This window comes from Chelonia mydas, chromosome 1 (genome assembly GCF_015237465.2).
Source record: "Chelonia mydas isolate rCheMyd1 chromosome 1, rCheMyd1.pri.v2, whole genome shotgun sequence".
Lineage (NCBI taxonomy): Eukaryota > Metazoa > Chordata > Testudines > Cheloniidae > Chelonia > Chelonia mydas.
This window is the reverse complement of record NC_057849.1, coordinates 94,892,000-94,911,194: the sequence shown is the minus strand read 5'-3', so window position 1 is coordinate 94,911,194 and position 19,195 is coordinate 94,892,000. Positions and strand designations below refer to the sequence as shown.

At 40.1% G+C, this 19,195-nt stretch overlaps 1 protein-coding gene across 4 annotated transcripts in view; it reads left to right on the top strand.

Moving 5' to 3' along the window:
* The window catches only part of ABCC4 (ATP binding cassette subfamily C member 4), a 209,407-nt gene extending 194,446 nt beyond the window's left edge, over nt 1-14,961 (top strand). For 3 of the 4 annotated variants that reach the window (XM_037895822.2, XM_037895831.2, XM_043534656.1), the window contains 2 exons: nt 3,837-3,971; nt 12,067-14,961. In XM_037895822.2, the coding sequence (XP_037751750.1) occupies nt 3,837-3,971; nt 12,067-12,174 (243 nt within the window). In that variant the 3' untranslated portion in view covers nt 12,175-14,961. Of the gene's footprint in view, nt 1-3,836; nt 3,972-12,066 lie in introns of those variants that run through there. The other variant, XM_043534629.1, reaches the window with a different exon arrangement.
* Nucleotides 14,962-19,195: the final 4,234 nt, after the last annotated feature.

The following is a 19,195-nucleotide window of genomic DNA, read 5'->3' as shown; positions in this document are numbered from 1 at the left end:
AGAGAGAGAGAAAGTGTCCTATATTTGGAGAACATGCTTTGTCTTTGATTTCATAAGGAGAGGTTACATAATAAAGTGCTATACTTTAAAAAAAATTGCACATTCAAGGCACCTAACTTGGAATGCCATAGGTCATCTTAATTATTATGTATGTACTGTATATAAGATAGATTCAATTATCCTTAAATGCTTAAGAAAGCTGCATTTAACTATGATTTACTGTAGTAAATAAAAGATTGCAATGAAAATTACATCTGTAATTTATCCTTAAATATGCAAATTAATAATGATAGGTGTAAGAATATTGAAATATCTGCATGTATAATTAATACCTGCCCAGGTGACATACTTTATTTATTATAGAGTAAGAGTGATTTATGTGCTGTGTAATATAACTTGAGCTTGCAAAAGTTTTCCATTAACACTTTGTACATCCATACACACAACAGTACTGTATATATATTGTTCTCTAGAGGAATTCATTGCATATACTTTGCATTTTTCTTTACTATAGAAGCTTTTTTAAATGGAAAAAAGTCTATGGGCTACTTCTCTGCAATTTTTTTTGTAATAATTGCTGCATATGATCTTGATTATCATATGTTCAAATATAATGTATCATATTATACTTCTAAATGTGTAATAACTGGTACATTACTGGTATAATCACGATTTGAGGACTTCAATAGCTCAGACATAGGTAAGAGGTTTTTCTCAGGAGTGGGTGGGTGAGATTCTGTGGCCTGCGTTGTGCAGGAGGTCAGACCAGATGATCATAATGGTCCCTTCTGACCTTAATATCTATGAATCTATTATAATTTAACTGGTAGCTTAGAGCTGGGAGTTTGAATTTCCCAATGCTAGGTCCAGATGTTTAAAACACATTAGCAGAAAGCATCAACAATGCCTAATTCTTACATGGGACTGCCACATGGATCAGTCCATTGGTCCAGTTAGTCCTGTTTTCTGTCACTGACAGTCAGCAGTACTAGCAGCTTTAGAGAAAACTATGAGAAATCCAAAAGTTCTGGAATTACCTGTTTCATGGGCAGTTTCCTCCTAACCCCTAAGAGTAAGAGTTTGACTTACAATCTGAAATATGAGAGTTTATATTGCTTCCTACCTTTTTTTAGTATTTACTATTATAATTCTGTATATTCTTGTTATCCATATAAACATCCAATCCATTCTTGAATCCTCCTAACCTCTTGGCCTCAATGATATCTTGTCACAATGAGCACTATAGGCAGGTTAGGCATTTTATGAAGCAGTTTTCTCTTCCTCATTTTGAATTTGCCACCATTCAATTTCATTGAGTGTCCGCTGGTCTTGTGTTATGAGACAGGGAGAACAGGTCTTTGAGCTACCTTCTCCATGCTACTTACTATTTTCAATACTTTTATTATGTTCCCTCTTATTCATCTCTTCTTTAAAGTAAATAATCCCAACTTCTTTAACATCTCGCTATATGAGTTTTTGTCTCTGTAATCATTCTCATCATCTGTCCCTGGCTTTCTGCTTTATCCTTTTTGAAAGCTGAGTAGAGTATTCCAGGTGAGTGCATATCATTGATTTATATAATAGAAAAATATTTTCTATGTTATTTTCTATTCAATTCCCTTCTGTATCCTAACATTTTGTTTGCTATCTTGACTGCTACTAAACTTAGAATATAGTTTGTACACCATGATATCCAAGTCTTTTTCCTGAGTCATATAGTTAATTTAGAATCCAGTAGAGTATATGAGTCGTTAAAAGAAAAGGAGGACTTGTGGCACCTTAGAGACTAACAAATTTATTTGAGCATAAGCTTTCATGAGCTACAGCTCACTTCATCGGATGCATGAGTCGTTAAGTGTTCCCTCCAATATGCACTACTTTGTATTTGTCAGAATTTATTTTCGTCTGCCATTGTGGTGCTCATTCATCTAGTTTGGTTAGGGTCCTTTGAAGTTATTGACAGTCTTCTCTGGTCTAGACTTACCTGAATAATTTTGTACCATCTGCAAGTTTTGACACCTCACTACTCACCTCTTTTCCACACAACAAATAAATATATTGAACATCAGTCTTTGTATGGAACTTCGTGGTATCCTGCTTTTGCCATGTTAAAAATTGACCATTTATTTCTACTCTTTGTTTTCTATCTCTTAGTGCGTTCCTTCCTGAGCAATAAACATTTTGTCTCTACCGTGCATACTTAGTTCCTTCAGTAGCCTTTTGAAAGTCCAAATAAATTGTCAACCAGTTCTCCTTTATCTACTGTGTTATTGATGCATTTTAGAATAGTTTGCATATGACACTAAACTGGGAGGAGAGGTAGATACGCTGGAGGGTAGGGATAGGATAGGAGGGCCCTAGACAAATTAGAGGATTGGGCCAAAAGAAATCTGATGAGGTCCAATAAGGATAAGTGCAGAGTCCTGCACTTAGGACGGAAGAATCCAATGCACCACTACAGACTAGGGACCGAATGGCTAGGCAGTAGTTCTGCAGAAAAGGACCTAGGGGTTACAGTGGACGAGAAGCTGGATATGAGTCAACAGTGTGCCATTGTTGCCAAGAAGGCCAATGGCATTTTGGGATGTATAAGTAGGGCCATTGCCAGCAGATCGAGGGACGTGATCGTTCTCCTCTATTCGACATTGGGGAGGACTCATCTGGAGTTCTGTGTCCAGTTTTGGGCCCCACACTACAAGAAGGATGTGGAAAAATTGGAAAGAGTCCAGCGGAGGGCAACAAAAATGATTAGGGGACTGGAACACATGACTTACGAGGAGATGCTGAGGGAACTGGGATTGTTTAGTCTGCAGAAGAGAAGAATGAGGGGGGATTTGATAGCTGCTTTCAACTACCTGAGAGGGGGTTCCAAAGAGGATGGATCTAGACTGTTCTCAGTGGTAGCAGATGACAGAACGAGGAGTAATGGTCTCAAGTTGCAGTGGGGGAGGTTTAGGTTGGATATTAGGAAAAACTTTTTCACTAGGAGGGTGGTGAAACACTGAAATGCGTTACCTAGGGAAGTGGTGGAATCTCCTTCCTTAGAAGTTTTTAAGGTCAGTCTTGGCAAAGCCCTGGCTGGGATGATTTAGTTGGGGATTGGTCCTGCTTTGAGCAGGGGGTTGGACTAGATGACCTCCTGAGGTCCCTTCCAACCCTGATATTCTATGATTCTATGAATTCTAATAAATTTGTGAGGCATAATTTTCCTTTGCAAAAGCCAAGGTGGTTAGATCCTAATTTATCATGATTTACTAAGTGCTTTATAATTCTATTTTTAATTATCATTTTGATCAAATTACCAAGGAAAGTAGTAAGACTTCATAGTCTGTAATTTCTGAGATCACCCAGTCAGTATCTTTTAAATGTATATATGTACAATATTTGCTACCTTCTAGTTCTTTAGCAGAGTGGCTGATTGTAACGAGAGCCTGCACATTTTTCCTAGCAGCTCACCGACTTTACTCTTAATTTTTTTCCAAAATTCTTGAGTGTGTACTGCTGGCCTAACGACTTATTGCTTTTTAATTTATGAATTTGTTCTAGCACTTCTTCTTTTGACACCTCTATCTCTAATAGTACCTCATCTTTATTACGAGTAAAGAATAGAGTCAGGGTAGGTATCTTCCCTGGTCTAGAAACAGAAAATATACCATGCGCCCACTGAAAGGATATTAGAATATCCAACCTTCAATCCATATAATGCATTTTAACATTTAATCAAAGAATACAGTCTAAAAAAACCCACCTACCAGCCCTACTATTGTAGTGAATTACCTATAATATGTTGTTTCAGAATTTCATGTGTTAATAGGTGTGTTGCTGCTCATTAACAGGTTTTAGATGCAGGAAGACTGAAAGAATATAATGAGCCATACATTTTGCTACAAGAAAAAGAGAGCCTGTTCTACAAGATGGTGCAACAAGTGGGCAAGGCTGAAGCTTCTGCTCTGATTGAAACAGCAAAACAGGTAGTTTTAAAAGAAGTTGTAATTAAGTTTGTCTCTATAGTCTTATTTTTCACATGTTAGCATATTCAGTATTAGAGCAGGCCCCATCCACTCCTGTAGTTAATGGTCTATCAGCTTTTCAATTCTAAACCCTTATATTCAGTGCTTTATTACTGGGATATAAAATAATATACATCCAGAGCTCAAAATGATATATATCCTGAGTTGAAAGATTATGCTTGGGATTGTTTGCATCTGTATGTGTTTGTGCACATATGCATGTATAAATAGTATAGTGTGTGTTATAGATATACATCATTCACAAAAAAATGAACGTGAAAGAACGTTAAGGTTGTGAGGTCAAGCACTCAGAAGTTAGAAAATGACAAAATTAAGGTTGCCCATGCGACCTACATTTGACCCCCTTATGACACAAATGTTAGTTATATGATCACATATTATCTTTTCCTTGCTCAGTGCACAAGATGAATGGTGCTCATTGAATGAGTGGGTATTCAATATTTTGCTTTCTCTTCATTGTTCATTGTATGGTCCCAGGCCTTATTTATTGCACACTATTCAAACCAGCTCTGAATAAAGAATTATAAATTTCCTCATGAGCTTTTTTATGACTCTTAACATTACAGCATCTGAGTGTTTCACAAACATTAAGTGATTTATTTTCACAACACCCTTCTGAGATGAGGGGGTAGTATTATCCCTACTATACAGATGGGGAGCTGAGACACAGAGACATTAAGATCAAGTATGTACTAATTTGGGGTGCCCAATTTGATATACCTGTGTCCTGATTTTTTAGATAATTTAGCATTTTATAACACTTTTTGTTCTGAATACAGCTCCCACTGATTTCTGTTGCAGCTGTGAATGCTTAGCCTGACTACAAATCAAACTCTAGTTCTCTCAAATTTGGTTTAAGTGATTTGCTCAGCATCACATAGGACAGGGATGGGCAAACTTTTTGACCCGAGGGCCACATCTGGGTATGGAAATTGTATATCGGGCCATGAATGCTCACGAAATTGGGGGTAGGGGTGTGGGAGGGGGTAAGGGCTTTGGCTGGGGGTGTGGGCTCTGGGCTGGGGCCAGAAATGAGGAGTTCAGGGTGCAGGAGGAGGCTCCAGTCTGGAGCAGGAGATTGGGGTGCGGGGGGAGGGGGCTACAGTTCCGGCTGGGGTTTCAGGCTCTGGGTGGGGCTTGGGATGAGGGGTTGGGATTGCAGGAGGGTGCTCCAGGCTGGGACCGAGGGGTTTGGATGGTGGGAGGGGGATCGGGGCTGGGGCAGAGGTTTAGGGGTGTGGGAGGGGGTCAGGGGTGCAGGCTCTGGGTGGCACTTACCTCAAGCAGCTCCTGGAAGCAGCGGCATGTCCCACTCTGGCTTTCCACATGGAGGGGTGGCCAGGCAGCTCTGCGCACTGCCTCGTCCACAGGTTCCACCCCTGCAGCTCCCATTGGCCATGGTTCCCAGCCAATAGGAGCTGCGGAGGCAGCGTGTGGGGCGGGGGCAGTGTGCAGAACCACCTGGCTGCCCCTACGTGTAGGAACTGGGGGCAGGGGGCACATATGCCACTGCTTCCAGGAGCCGCGCGGAGCCATGCACGGAGTGGGGCAAGCCCATGACTCCGCTCCCTGGCCGGAGCACCAGAGAGGGGAAAGCCCTGGATCGTGCTCCCCAGCGGGAGCTTGAGGGCCAGATTAAAACGTTTGATGGGCCGGATGTGGCTCCCGGGCCGTAGTTTGCCCACCCCTGACATAGGATCTCTGTGGTAGAGGAAGGGATAGAATCCCATTCTCCAGATTGGTAGTCAACTGTCTTAACCATGAGACTCTCCTCTTTTTCTGCAATACCTGCCTTATTCGTTATACACCTTCCAACTTCTGCAACAAACAAGGCAGGAGTCCTCAGACAACAGCCTCCTTCAGTACTCAGCCCTGCTTTATTCTCAGAACAGGCCCATCTTGTGCACTAAATGATGCAAGGGTCCTATGAACAAACAGTAGGTGATCATGTAATTAAAGAGCGTACTATAATGCATATGACCAAGGGAGAGAAATAAGAATGCACAGGCAACTTTATTGTGATATTTCCTAATTTCTGACTGCTTGACTTTGCAATCTTAATAGTAAAGTAGTTTTTTGTATGTAACTTCCTGGATTTTTAAAAAAGCAACCTGAAAAACCAAATTCCATCACATGAAATTATATGGTCTCCTACATAGTGGTTCAACTGTTCCAGAATCATAGAATGATAGGAGATTAGGGTTGGAAGAGACCTCAGGAGGTCATCTAATCCAACCCCCTGCTCAATCTGAATCTTTATATCCACCACTCAGACCTCTGCTACTTGAGCTAAAGGAGTAGCCGATCTCAGTAGTAGGTTGTCATCTGTGTGGGCCAGCCACGGGAGGTAAATGTAGTAAAAATTTTGCCAGTTGGTTATACAGCTATTTGCTGAGTAGAGAGGAATATTGATTCTGGAATCCTGGTTTCTATTCTAGATTCTGAGGGGACTTTAGTGGCTACAGACACTTCTGCCCCTGACCCCACCAGCCTATCCTTGTCCCAATCCCCCACCCCTTCAGCTCCACATCCCAATATTCTTTCTTGTCCTTTATCACAGTCTCTTTGCTATGTTTCAGAGTAGAAGCCGTGTTAGTCTGTATTCGCAAAAAGAAAAGGAGTCCTTGTGGCACCTTAGAGACTAACCAATTTATTTGAGCATAAGCTTTCGTGAGCTACAGCTCACTTCATCGGATGCATAAAGTGGAAAGTACAGTGAGGAGATTTTATATACACACAGACCATGAAAAAATACACATTGTAAGATGAGTGATCACTTAAGATGAGCTATTACCAGCAGGAGAGTGGGGTGGGGGAAGAGAAAACCTTTTGAAGTGATAATCAAGGTGGGCCATTTCCAGCACATTTCCAGGAGTTAACAAGAACGTCTGAGGAACAGTGCCGGGGGGAGGAGAGGGAGGAATAAACAAGGGGAAATAGTTTTACTTAGTATAATGACTCAACCACTCCCAGTCTCTATTTAAGCCTAAGTTAATTGTATCCAATTTGCAAATTAATTCCAATTCAGCAGTCTCTCATTGGAGTCTGTTTTTGAAGTTTTTTTGTTGAAGGATAGTCACTTTGAGATCAGAAATTGAGCGAGCAGAGAGATTAAAGTGTTCTCCAAGTGGTTTATGAATGTTATAATTCTTGACATCTGATTTGTGTCCATTTATTCTTTTACGTAGAGACTGTCCAGTTTGGCCAATGTACATGGCAGAGGGGCATTGCTGGCACATGATGGCATATATCACATTGGTGGATGTGCAGGTGAATGAGCCTCTGATAGTGTGGCTGATGTTATTAGGCCCTATGATGGTGTCCCCTGAATAGATATGTGGGCACAGTTGGCAACGGGCTTTGTTGCAAGATAGGTTCCTGGGTTAGTGGTTCTGTTGTGTGGTATGTGGTTGCTGGTGAGTATTTGCTTCAGGTTGGGATCTGTCTGTAGGCAAGGACTGGCCTGTCTCCCAAGATTTGTGAGAGTGATGGGTCGTCCTTCAGGATAGGTTGTAGATCCTTGATAATGCGTTGGAGAGGTTTTAGTTGGGGGCTGAAGGGGATGGCTAGTGGCGTTCTGTTACTTTCTTTGTTGGGTCTGTCCTGTCTGTAGTAAGTGACTTCTGGGTACTCTTCTGGCTCTTTCAATCTGTTTCTTCACTTCAGCGGTGGGTATTGTAGTTGTAAGAAGGCTTGATAGAGATCTTGTAGGTGTTTGTCTCTGTCTGAGGGTTTGGAGCAAATACGGTTGTATTGTAGAGCTTGGCTGTAGACAATGGATCGTGTGGTGTGGTCTGGGTGAAAGCTGGAGGCATGGGTAGGAATAGCGGTCAGCAGGTTTCCGGTATAGGGTGGTATTTATGTGACCATCGTTTATTAGCACTGTAGTGTCCAGGAAGTGGATCTCTTGTGTGGACTGGTCCAGGCAGAGGTTGATGATGGGATGGAAATTGTTGAAATCCTGGTGGAATTCCTCAAGGGCTTCTTTTCCATGGGTCCAGATGATGAAGATGTCATCAATATAGCGCAAGTAGAGTAGGGGCATTAGGGGATGAGAGCTGAGGAAGCGTTGTTCTAAGTCAGCCATAAAAATGTTGGCATACTGTGGGGCCATGCGGGTACCCATAGCAGTGCCGCTGATTTGAAGGTATACGTTGTCCCCAAATGTGAAATAGTTATGGATGAGGACAAAGTGACAAAGTTCAGCCACCAGGTTTGCCGTGACATTATCGGGGATACTGTTCCTGATGGCTTGTAGTCCATCTTCGTGTGGAATGTTGGTGTAGAGGGCTTCTACATCCATAGTGGCAGGATGGTGTTTTCAGGAAGATCTCCAATGGATTGTAGTTTCTTCAGGAAGTCAGTGGTGTCTCGAAGATAGCTGGGAGTGCTGGTAGCGTAGGGCCTGAGGAGGGAGTCTACATAGCCAGACAATCCTGCAGTCAGGGTGCCAATGCCTGAGATGATGGGGCGCCCAGGATTTCCAGGTTTATGGATCTTGGGTAGCAGATAGAATACCCCAGGTCGGGGTTCCAGGGGTGCGCCTATGCGGATTTGTTCTTGTGCTTTTTCAGGGAGTTTCTTGAGCAAATGCTGTAGTTTCTTTTGGTAACCCTCAGTGGGATCAGAGGGTAATGGCTTGTAGAAAGTGGTGTTGGAGAGCTGCCGAGCAGCCTCTTCTTCATATTCCGACCTATTCATGATGACAACAGCGCCTCCTTTGTCAGCCTTTTTGATTATGATGTCAGAGTTGTTTCTGAGGCTGTGGATGGCATTGTGTTCTGCACGGCTGAGGTTATGGGGCAAGTGATGCTGCTTTTCCACAATTTCAGCCCATGCACGTCGGCGGAAGCACTCTATGTAGAAGTCCAGTCTGCTGTTTCGACCTTCAGGAGGAGTCCACCTAGAATCCTTCTTTTTGTAGTGTTGGTAGGAAGGTCTCTGTGGATTAGCATGTTGTTCAGAGGTGTGTTGGAAATATTCCTTGAGTCGGAGACGTCGAAAATAGGATTCTAGGTCACCACAGAACTGTATCATGTTCGTGGGGGTGGAGGGGCAGAAGGAGAGGCCCCGAGATAGGATAGATTCTTCTGCTGGGTTAAGAGTATAGTTGGATAGATTAACAATATTGCTGGGTGGGTTAAGGGAACCATTGCTGTGGCCCCTTGTGGCAAGTAGTAGTTTAGATAATTTAGTGTCCTTTTTCTTTTGTAGAGAAGCAAAGTGTGTGTTGTAAATGGCTTGTCTAGTTTTAATAAAGTCCAGCCACGAGGAAGTTTGTGTGGAAGGTTGGTTTTTTATGAGAGCTCATTCTTAATCTTTCCCTGTTTGCTGTAGAGGATGTTGATCAGGTGGTTCCGCAGTTTCTTTGAGAGCGTGTGACACAAGCTGTCAGCATAGTCTGTGTGGTATGTAGATTGTAATGGAGTTTTTACCTTCAGTCCTTTTGGTATGATGTCCATCTATTTGCATTTGGAAAGGAAGATGATGTCTGTCTGTATCTGTACGAGTGTTTTCATGAAGTTGATAGATTTCCACTCCATACGGCTAAATGCAGTGCCTTGCATAATGACAGGTTTCAGAGTAGCAGCCGTGTTAGTCTGAACTCGCAAAAAGAAAAGGAGTCAATCAGGGGACACCATCATAGGGCCTAATCACATCAGCCACACTATCAGAGGCTCGTTCACCTGCACATCTACCAATGTGATATATGCCATCATGTGCCAGCAATGCCCCTCTGCCATGTACATTGGGCAAACTGGACAGTCTCTACGTAAAAGAATAAATGGACACAAATCAGATGTCAAGAATTATAACATTCATAAACCAGTCAGAGAATTCTGCCCATTTCAGCCACTTAGCATTTCTTATTATTTTTCTGCAAATATGAAAGGTAGCAACCCTGGCTTAGTATGATGCAGCTCAAAGTCCATCCTGCTGAGCATGCTCAGAATTGCTTATGAGTCTGAATGCTGTGTGACACTGCTCAGCCACCTCAAAGCCACTCTGCAAGATTGAGCCCTATTGTTATCTATGTTCATTTTAAAAGGAGCTGTTAGGAGATCATCATAAGAAAAAGAGAAATACTTGTTGGACAGAACAACATGTTCATTGAGTTTAGCTTATTTTACCCCACTGCTGCACACTCAACAATGATTTATTCAGATAAACAAAATTTACCATTTGGACTCCAATCCTGATGTCAAGGGAAGCTTTGCTCTTAACTTCAGTGGCACCAGGAGTGGGCAGTTATTATATTAACAGCCTTTGGATACATTGATAAAAGATTTTTGCTTACAAATATATATTTAAATATCAGCTATTATGCATGCACAGTCATTACTGTATAGATGTTTTAATGTCATTACTGTCCTGTTAATGTTAGTGGAAGACCTGCCTTATGTGAGGCTCTAAGCACCTTACACACTTGAACTGTGGGCATTCCGCATCTTGCGATGTCAGGCCCCGGGTGAAGGATTCCCGTACACGTACAGTGAGATGGTTGAAAAAACTACTGCCATTTCATTGTATCCCCGGTAATGTGCTGAGGTTTTCTATTACCTTTTCTTAAGAAAATTCACTGTCAAAAGCTCCAGTAAAAATATGTTAAAATTATGTCTTAAATCAGTAAAATGATGGAAGTGAACTACCAAGGCTTCAACCTCCAATATGTAGATGCAGCCAGGCACTAGATTACTTTTCCCCTTGTGCACCCCATTATGGCTGGTTACTGGAGAATACTTGACTTCCAGTCCTTTTGTTGATTCAAATCATAACCTTAATATTCTTTGGAAATTGTACAAATACACTGCGTTAGTGTGTGTGTGTACACAAAGGGAGACATTCATACATATAGGAGGTTTTGTATAATATAGCTATGTCCTATACATTTATTCAGATATGAAAAGAACATAATTATCAGGCAAAGCTAACTTTGTTGACAGTGCCCCCAAAATATAAATAGGAGAAATGTTTCACAAGCCGTATTCAGGACAGCATGAATATGAGACCTAACTTATGACACATGTCAGCCTCAGAAAGATCGCATATTTTCTGTTTTTTAAAGACTCAAACAAAACTTTTCACATTCTTCTTTGAAAAAATTACATTTGAAGTCCTTTTTCACCCAAACACATTTTCAGATAAGAGCACACAAGTCTTGACATTATTTCATTTTGTAATGCGCATCTGTCAAGGAACAGAGATATGATACAGCTACTAAAAACTGATGATTGTGGAACAGTGAAACTTGACAGCATTTCATTTCCTTTATGTTCTGATTATACATTTATCAGGAAACCTGTATCTCTTCTAGTTCAGCTAGAAATTGGTAGAATTCAAGAACTCAAAGGCTTGGCAAAGAACTGTCCTATTATTTGGTATCATCTTACATTTTAGAGAAGTTGCTTGGTTGAGTCATTGTTAAGGCTTTTGCTTCTCCTTTCATTGTTGTGGTACACTATCCAGAGATCACATTTCTATAGGCCCTATAACTGCCCTGCAGCACAAATTAAACGCTGGGATATTTCATACATATACTGTGAAGTTTCAATGGTTGTCAGTCATAGTTTGTAAAATATAAGGATTACAACCTGATATTAACATCCAGATCCATTGTGTTCATTTTATGTGTGAAAATGAGAAACCCTTGTGCGGACTCTAGATTTCCCAGCCTCTTTGTCATCCTGTTTTTAATTTATCTCCATGTTTTGAGCCAGTAAAATAATTTTACTTATCTGTTTAATGCAAAGTGATAAACTATATCTATTGATCTGAATTATCAGAACTTGAATGGATCTACAGGTCATGTGAGGATTCAGTTACACTTTATTCTGATCAGAGAGAAAGATCGGAGAGTAATTTTACTAATTCCTCAGTGAATAAGGAGCTATGTCTTGAATTTTGTTAAACTAAAGTTCCTGTTCAGTTTCCTGATGGAAATTAATTTCTGTGCTTACATTGCATTAATCTGGAGAACTATGTCTTTTGAAACTAAAAAATGTTTAATCAGTGTATGTATGTTTTCTTTTTCTAGGTCTACTTCAGTAAAAATTACCCAGAAGTTATTCAGAATGGTCAAATTGTCACAGATTCTTCAAAAGATGCTGCCTCAGGATTAATCATTTATGAAACTGCACTGTGATCCAGCGTAGACATGATTGCTTTCTGTAGAATGCAAACCTGAAACCATCTAAACTGGATGACTGACAGTGTTTAGAGGGGAGCTTTTTGCACTAGACAACAATCATATTCAATGTTAAGAGAAATGTTTCATCTGTCTAGCTCTTTAATTTCAGTGCAATACATTTATCATTTCCATCTAAATAAATTTCCATTACTAAAGGAATTAGGCAGACCTAGGTTGTTGTTTGTTTTTTAAAGTTACATTGTGGAGACTTTCATTTTTAAATCACAGGTGCAAGGCATCTAACAATTCTGGGGTGCAGTTTTAGAGATTATTACAAAACCTGGAGTTTCTCTGTTTTCCCATTTGGAAAGCATGTAAAATCAGTTTGTTTAGTGTCACTTTAAAATGACAACTTTGTCTTACCGCAGTTTTGATAATATAACACACCATCTTCTAATGCAGTACTTTTTATATAAGCCATCTTTTTAAAGCAGTTTTACAAACTGGCAGAAACAAGAACTGAACCAACCAAAAATACATTTTTATAGAAATAAGTGAACATACTGTTATAAATATTAATTTTTAAATTAAAATGTAATACAGGTATGGTGTGCTGAAATTAATCTAAAAATTTCAGTTTTCCTTTGCTGAGATCCAAATGCTGAAAATCAGTATCAATCTACTGTATTTTAGAAGAAAATGGTCGCATTTTGCTTATATTTTGCACTGCCCCAATATTTAAATAATTGAATATACATTCCTCTTTTTATCCAGGTAATCAAAGAAAAAAGTATTAAAATAACTAGAGGAAATACTTATTGAAAGACTTGTCATCAGTAAACACTATGTAGCAGAAAGTTATCTTCTGCAAAACACATTGTGAAAATGTGTACATTATTTGCATTTATTGTGCCTTAATACAATTCAAGCCAAATCTCCACCTGCAGGGTACACAGCAAATTCATTAAATATACTTTATTTTACTGTTTTAAATTAATGCATTTAAAAATTTTGCATCAGGAATTCTGTTTAATTGAACCTTTGTGAAATTGCCATTTCAGCTCTCATGGGTAGAAAAGTATCACTTGTAATTTTGAATGTCCTTACTGATATTGAGAAGAATTTAAGGAAAGATCTGTATTGTGTGTTCATAAGTTAGGTCCTGATCCAGTAAAGAACTTAAGCATGTAGCACTATTCGCATGCTTCAAAAATTAAGCAAGTGCTTTGCTACTTCCAGTTCTTTGCTTTTGATAGAGATATTTACAATTTGAGGTTCAGTGCAGTCTAAGGTTATTCACCTTACATTTTAAATGGTGTTTTCCCTTTCGTCGACTGAAGAGCAGCAAATAATGAAGAAATATGGAAAAGAAAGTTGTGATTTTTAAAATCCTGTAGAATATAATTGTTATATAATATGATAGATATTATTTTCCCAGTGAAGGAAGTGACTAAATTAAGGGAAATTCAAACTGTTAATCTTATTTCAAGCAGCAATACCAGCAAAAATCTGATTTAAATGCAAAATTCCGCTCTGTCCACAAGTAAGATAATTATGGTCATACTCTTTGCCACAGAAGAAAGGCTGAGTAGAAGAGCTTTCCCTATGCAGAAACCCAGTCCAATACTGGCAAGGCTGAAGAACAGAGTCTTCACTCCCAACCTGTAGTAGCTTTCATGCAACAGGGTTTGCTGAAGGAGAAGAGGAGATTGTGGATGAGTCCTGCCAGCCATCCCTCCACACCCACTTATGCCAAGGTTCAAAATAGAGACCAGCTGCTACAGAACTCTGCTCTGTGACATTCAAAGGGTTGTGGCATCCCCGTATGTGGGTTCTTTGTGGTATGGGCCACCTGACAGCAGAAATGATCCATTTCCGCTGCATTTGGTTCTCATTTGCCCATCTACACAGGTGTGGCATCTGGCTCCTAGTAACACTCTTTTATTGTTATCATGAAGTTCCAAAATGAAATACTGCTTGGGCAGATTCTGACACCCTTTCTCTTGATGAGTAGCACCTTACTCCACAATTACTCCCATTAAATTCAATAGGACGACATTTGATATGGTGCTATTTAACATAAGGGTCTCACATTCGGGCCCTTTTATTGGGCTGAGTCTAATCTCACCTAACCCTGTTTTACAGTGGTGCAATTCTATGGCCTTGCATGGATGTATGTCTTTGGTGTACAACAAGATAAGAAGAGAATCATGCGTACTGTGTGTGATATGCTGGAGTTTTTAAACATACTACAAAAGTGCAGGCATCTGGCCATATTGTACTGTGAATCTATGCCCATAATTTCCATCAATATTCAAGAGAATCATGTGCATGGATCAAGGGTATAATGTGGCTCTAGATCATTTCAGCCAAAAATGCTTCTATGGTATATTTGAGAGAAGAATCCAAAGTTTTTGGCTTCTGCAGGCTCACTGGCATGAAAGCTAGACAGATCTTGCTTTATCAGACCCTCAACTAGTATACTTTACTTACCAGAATTAATTTGATACTGTAGCTTTTTGAATGCACACAAAAATGCTTGGCATCTAGGAGAATGCGGATTATACTGTATGACATGTTTTGACAGGACAATACCAGCTATATGTCTCAAATGTCAGTGTCAGAAATCAAAATGAAAACCTGTGTAAGTTGTTGAACAGGACAACTGGTACTGGTATGTTCATGTTCTAGTAACTTCTCTCAATGCCATTAAATCCATATTGTACTCTTTTAAAAAAATAGTTAAGCTAAATAATACAGGTTAGATTTAACCAATAAATCATTGTTCCATTTTTTTCTTAACGTCTGTTGCTGTTTTGTTTTAACAATTATGTAACATTGGCTGGTCCATTTACTTTCAGATGAGTAAAAATGTGTCAGTGTACCTTATTGTTAGCAATCAAATTTATGACTTAGTGTTTAAGTAAAGTGTGGGAGGGAATTAGCCTTCCATTTGCTGGGTCTCTTGACTGTTAAATGTACATAGTTCTGTTCCAGGTAAGCCTTTTACATATCTATTTCAGGTAGAATTCAAACTGTTCTCACATCTACATTTGAAAATATTCTTAATTTACCTACAAGCAACAAAGCTGGGTTGTTACGATCTACATTCCTTAATTGGAATCTCTTGGAAATGAATTCCATCTTCTGAATTATTGAAGCCTTTTAAAACAATTTCTTCACCATCAGCTGCCTTAAAATTCTCTAGAATCTTAATTCTACTGTAGACTATTTAAAATACAACAACTTCTGAAAGTCATCAGTGCATAGGTGTATTTGTTGGGAAAGAGACTAAGAGCAGCCCCTGATTCTGATCTAAATAATTGTAATTTAGGCAAATGACAGTCATGGCGTATCTGATATCTGTTTGTACAAAATAGACAAATTGTGGAAGAATAAACACCATCAGGAGGAAGACTGCACAAAATTCTTTTAAATAGTGTTTATCTCTGGGTCCGGTGGGCCTTGTGGCAATGTTCTGTTGAATTCCCTGCACCAAGGTCTCACTCTTAGGGTAGATCTAGGCTAAATTCCAGCAACACCAGCATGGCCAGTCCTTGAAAGAGACCATCACTTTCTTTGATCAGGATCAGTTTATCTGGTTGTCTGAGTGATTGTTGACTGGTTCCAGCCTATGGTTAGAAAAATAGTGGTATGATGCATTTGGATAAAATTGTGGGGAAATGGAAGATCCTTAGGACTCCCAAGAAAGGTGTAGAGACCTCCCTGAAAAGTGTTGCTTTTCAGATTGCCTGATCTCTCTCCCCCACAAAAATCTGACCTTTTTATCTCTGCATTCACTCTTCTTTTTTAAAAGGACTAATTATTTCCTGTGATGAGGGTGAACTTCTGACATTTTAACAGAAGAATGGATTTCTACACACACTTTAGTTTCGGTAACGTGGCATTGTTTGAGAACTTTCACTGTTTTCCTTGGAATTTGTATAATAACTTTTTATTGTTATTGTCATAGAAGGGTTTTTAGTTGACTATATGGTATGACGTATTGCTGTGTGAAGAAAGTGTGATGATGAAATCCTCAAAAGTATGTGTAACCCTGTTATAATGAGCACACACATTACCATGTAAAGACACAAATGCAGTATTGCACTTGAAATAATTTGTATTATGGCACTGTCCCGAGGCCTCAATCAGGTCCCCTTACAGTTGTGTTTGATGCTGTAAAAACACATGGTAAGAAACGGTCCCTCCCCCAGAGGGTTTACAGCCTAAACAGCCAGATGGACAAAGGGTAGGAGGAGAAAGAGATATTTGCAATATCTGTCGCAGCCCTGACTCCAGAAGAGTGTTCTGAGTCAAGAGGGCCTTGCTGGTAAGGAGCCTGGAGGGAAGGGGGATGGTGGACTGAGGTTAATTCTGCTCCCTTCCCCTGTCAGCGAGGATGCTGGTGAGGAGGCTTATTTGTGCAACATGTTCCCTTTTGGAATGAGTAAACTAGACCCCTGAAGGGGCACTGTTCAATATGTATCAACCTCACTGAACTTATTGAAAGCACGCTAAGGGAAACCAAAGCAGAGACACAACCTGGTTCCTCCACAGGCTGCCAGAGATTGCTCCAGCTGTGAGTGCCGACCATTACACCTGTTTGTTGTTGGGATGTTTACTATATTAATATATTGATTTAGTTTAATAGCAGGCTTTAAGCAAATAAGCAGGAAGAATGAATTCAAAATGACCTTGACAAATTGGTGAATGGGTCTGAAATCAGCAAGATGAAATTCATTAAAGACAAGTGCAAAGTACTATACTTATGAAGGAAAAAATATCAAAGCACATATACACCAGGGGGAATAACTGGGTAGGCAGTAGTGCTGCTGAAAAGCATCTGGAGGTTTTAGTAGATCACAAGTTGATTATGAGTCAGCGATGTGATGCAGTTGCGAAAAAGGCTGTTGTGACAATGAAGGTCCAGACACCCGAAGGAGAGAATGAAGGAGTCTGAACCCCCCAAAATAAGCAATTGAATCAACTGGTTGTCGACAGTGTTATTATGTATATAAAATATGCCAACTAAGTTCTTTTGTGAAAAATGTCCTGAACTTGATGGCCATTAGGAGATATGTATACAGGTTATGGTTATGAATTGATGCATGTATTTATGTGTAGAAAATTGTAATCGTACCCATAGTGCAACTGCAACAACACCTCACAGCAGTGCAGTGAGACAATCAGGCAGGGAGGGCACCTCCCAGGCAGGTGTTCACACTCTGAGCACCTAGCATTGTCCAGGTAGGAAGAGACAATGGTGGACCATTAAAATTAATGGAAAAAACACTGAAACAACTTGAAACTGAAAAGAAAACCCCATTCTGGGAAACCCCACCCCTTTGTGTTACTAATATATAGTATTATATTAATGTATAGTATACATTATACTAATGTATAGATTACCATAGTCTGGGGGGAAAGGAAGAAAACCCTGCAAACTCTGTTGAAAGGGATTTGAAATGAAGGCTATCCACAAATGAAGGGCCAGCATCTAAGTGGGGTGCTTTTCATGAAGCACTGGATCCCCTCTAGGACAGAGGGCCAGCTGGGAAACTGTTCAGAGGCGATAGATAACTTGTATTAACCGAGGGAATTTAGCTCATATAGAAACGTAAAGCCTCAGATTGTGTCTCTGTTCTGTGTGACTTGTATGTATTTTGCTTTTCCTTACTATTGCAGCTTTGAATCTGTGATTTTCTTTTCTATTAAACAAACTTTTTCTTTGTTTCTGCCTCAAGCAGGCCTCTGTTGTGCAGACGGTGGGGAGCATGAGCACCAAAGTGAACGGATAACTGGGGGCAGGTTTCACACCCTTAGGGGTGATGAACTGGAGGGGAAAAGTCCAAGTGGCTGGTAGTTAAGACCTCCGGGAGAAAGATTTGGGGGGACTCGGGACCAGAAGGGATTGTTGTGGTAACCCTGTAAGAAGTAACTAGGCTGGTGGAAACCAGGATGGGACCCTACACTGGTAGGCTGGCTACTGGGGGCAGAGCCATGAAGAACAACGGCAGAGCCATGAAGAACAACAGCATAGCACTAAGACATCCAAGTTACGTGGCAGTCAGTGACAGAATTCCTTATTGATCCCCAAAAAGGTCTGGCTGTACAGCAGTAAAACCCTTTATTGTAGAAGGCAAAAGCAACAGAAATAGTGTCCTTTGTTGGGAAAGAGTAAAGAGACAGACAGGAAAAGGGAACCGCCCAAGAAAGATCAGAAAGTGGAGTTATGCAAAGAAAAGAAGCTAAAATCTTAAAGCTTAAGAAGTCAGAGCTGGGGTCTTTGCTGTGTGAAGATAACCGGGGGCTTAAAGGGTACCTACCAGACCAGGACCAAGGAACTGCCCAAGTTCTCTTGTAGGGTGTACAGGAGCCCAAAGAGACAAAGGCCAGAACAGACCAGCAGGATGAGGAAACTGCAGGACCAATTCCCAAGAAGAGGCATGGAGGAGGAAATCTCTCTCCTTCATCCTCACTCAGAGCTGGTGTGAAGCTACAAACCACAATATCTACTCTATCTCGAATGGGACAACTGTCGTGTTAGAAAACTGGTAACTATTCTTTCATTACATATCTTCTAAATTAAAATATGTAACTGATTCTGGCTTGTAGGGGTTTATTCTGCCAGACATTTCCATCTTTTCACTTTTTCATTCTGCATGTACATTGTTCAAAGGCAGGGCAGGCTTGTTATAAAACGTAGCTGTGAGGCTAGCTCTTGAAGGTCAGTGTCTAACTTCCAGTTGCACTGAAACATACTGTATATCTAGTACAGCCTTTTTCTCCTGTCAGATTTTTTTAGTATAGCAGACAAATTGAGCAATCCCCATCTTTTACAAATGGCACAATGTATATGTGTGTAGACACTATCAGTCTGTAGTATCAGTTACCTCCATGAGGATTTCAGTGTACTTTACAGGGGACATTATTGTTTTTGAAGAACTGGAGTCCATGTTTTCTTCCATTCTCTGAATGGCATTTTCACCTTTTTTTAAAAAAATTATATATAAATATATATATATAAATATAT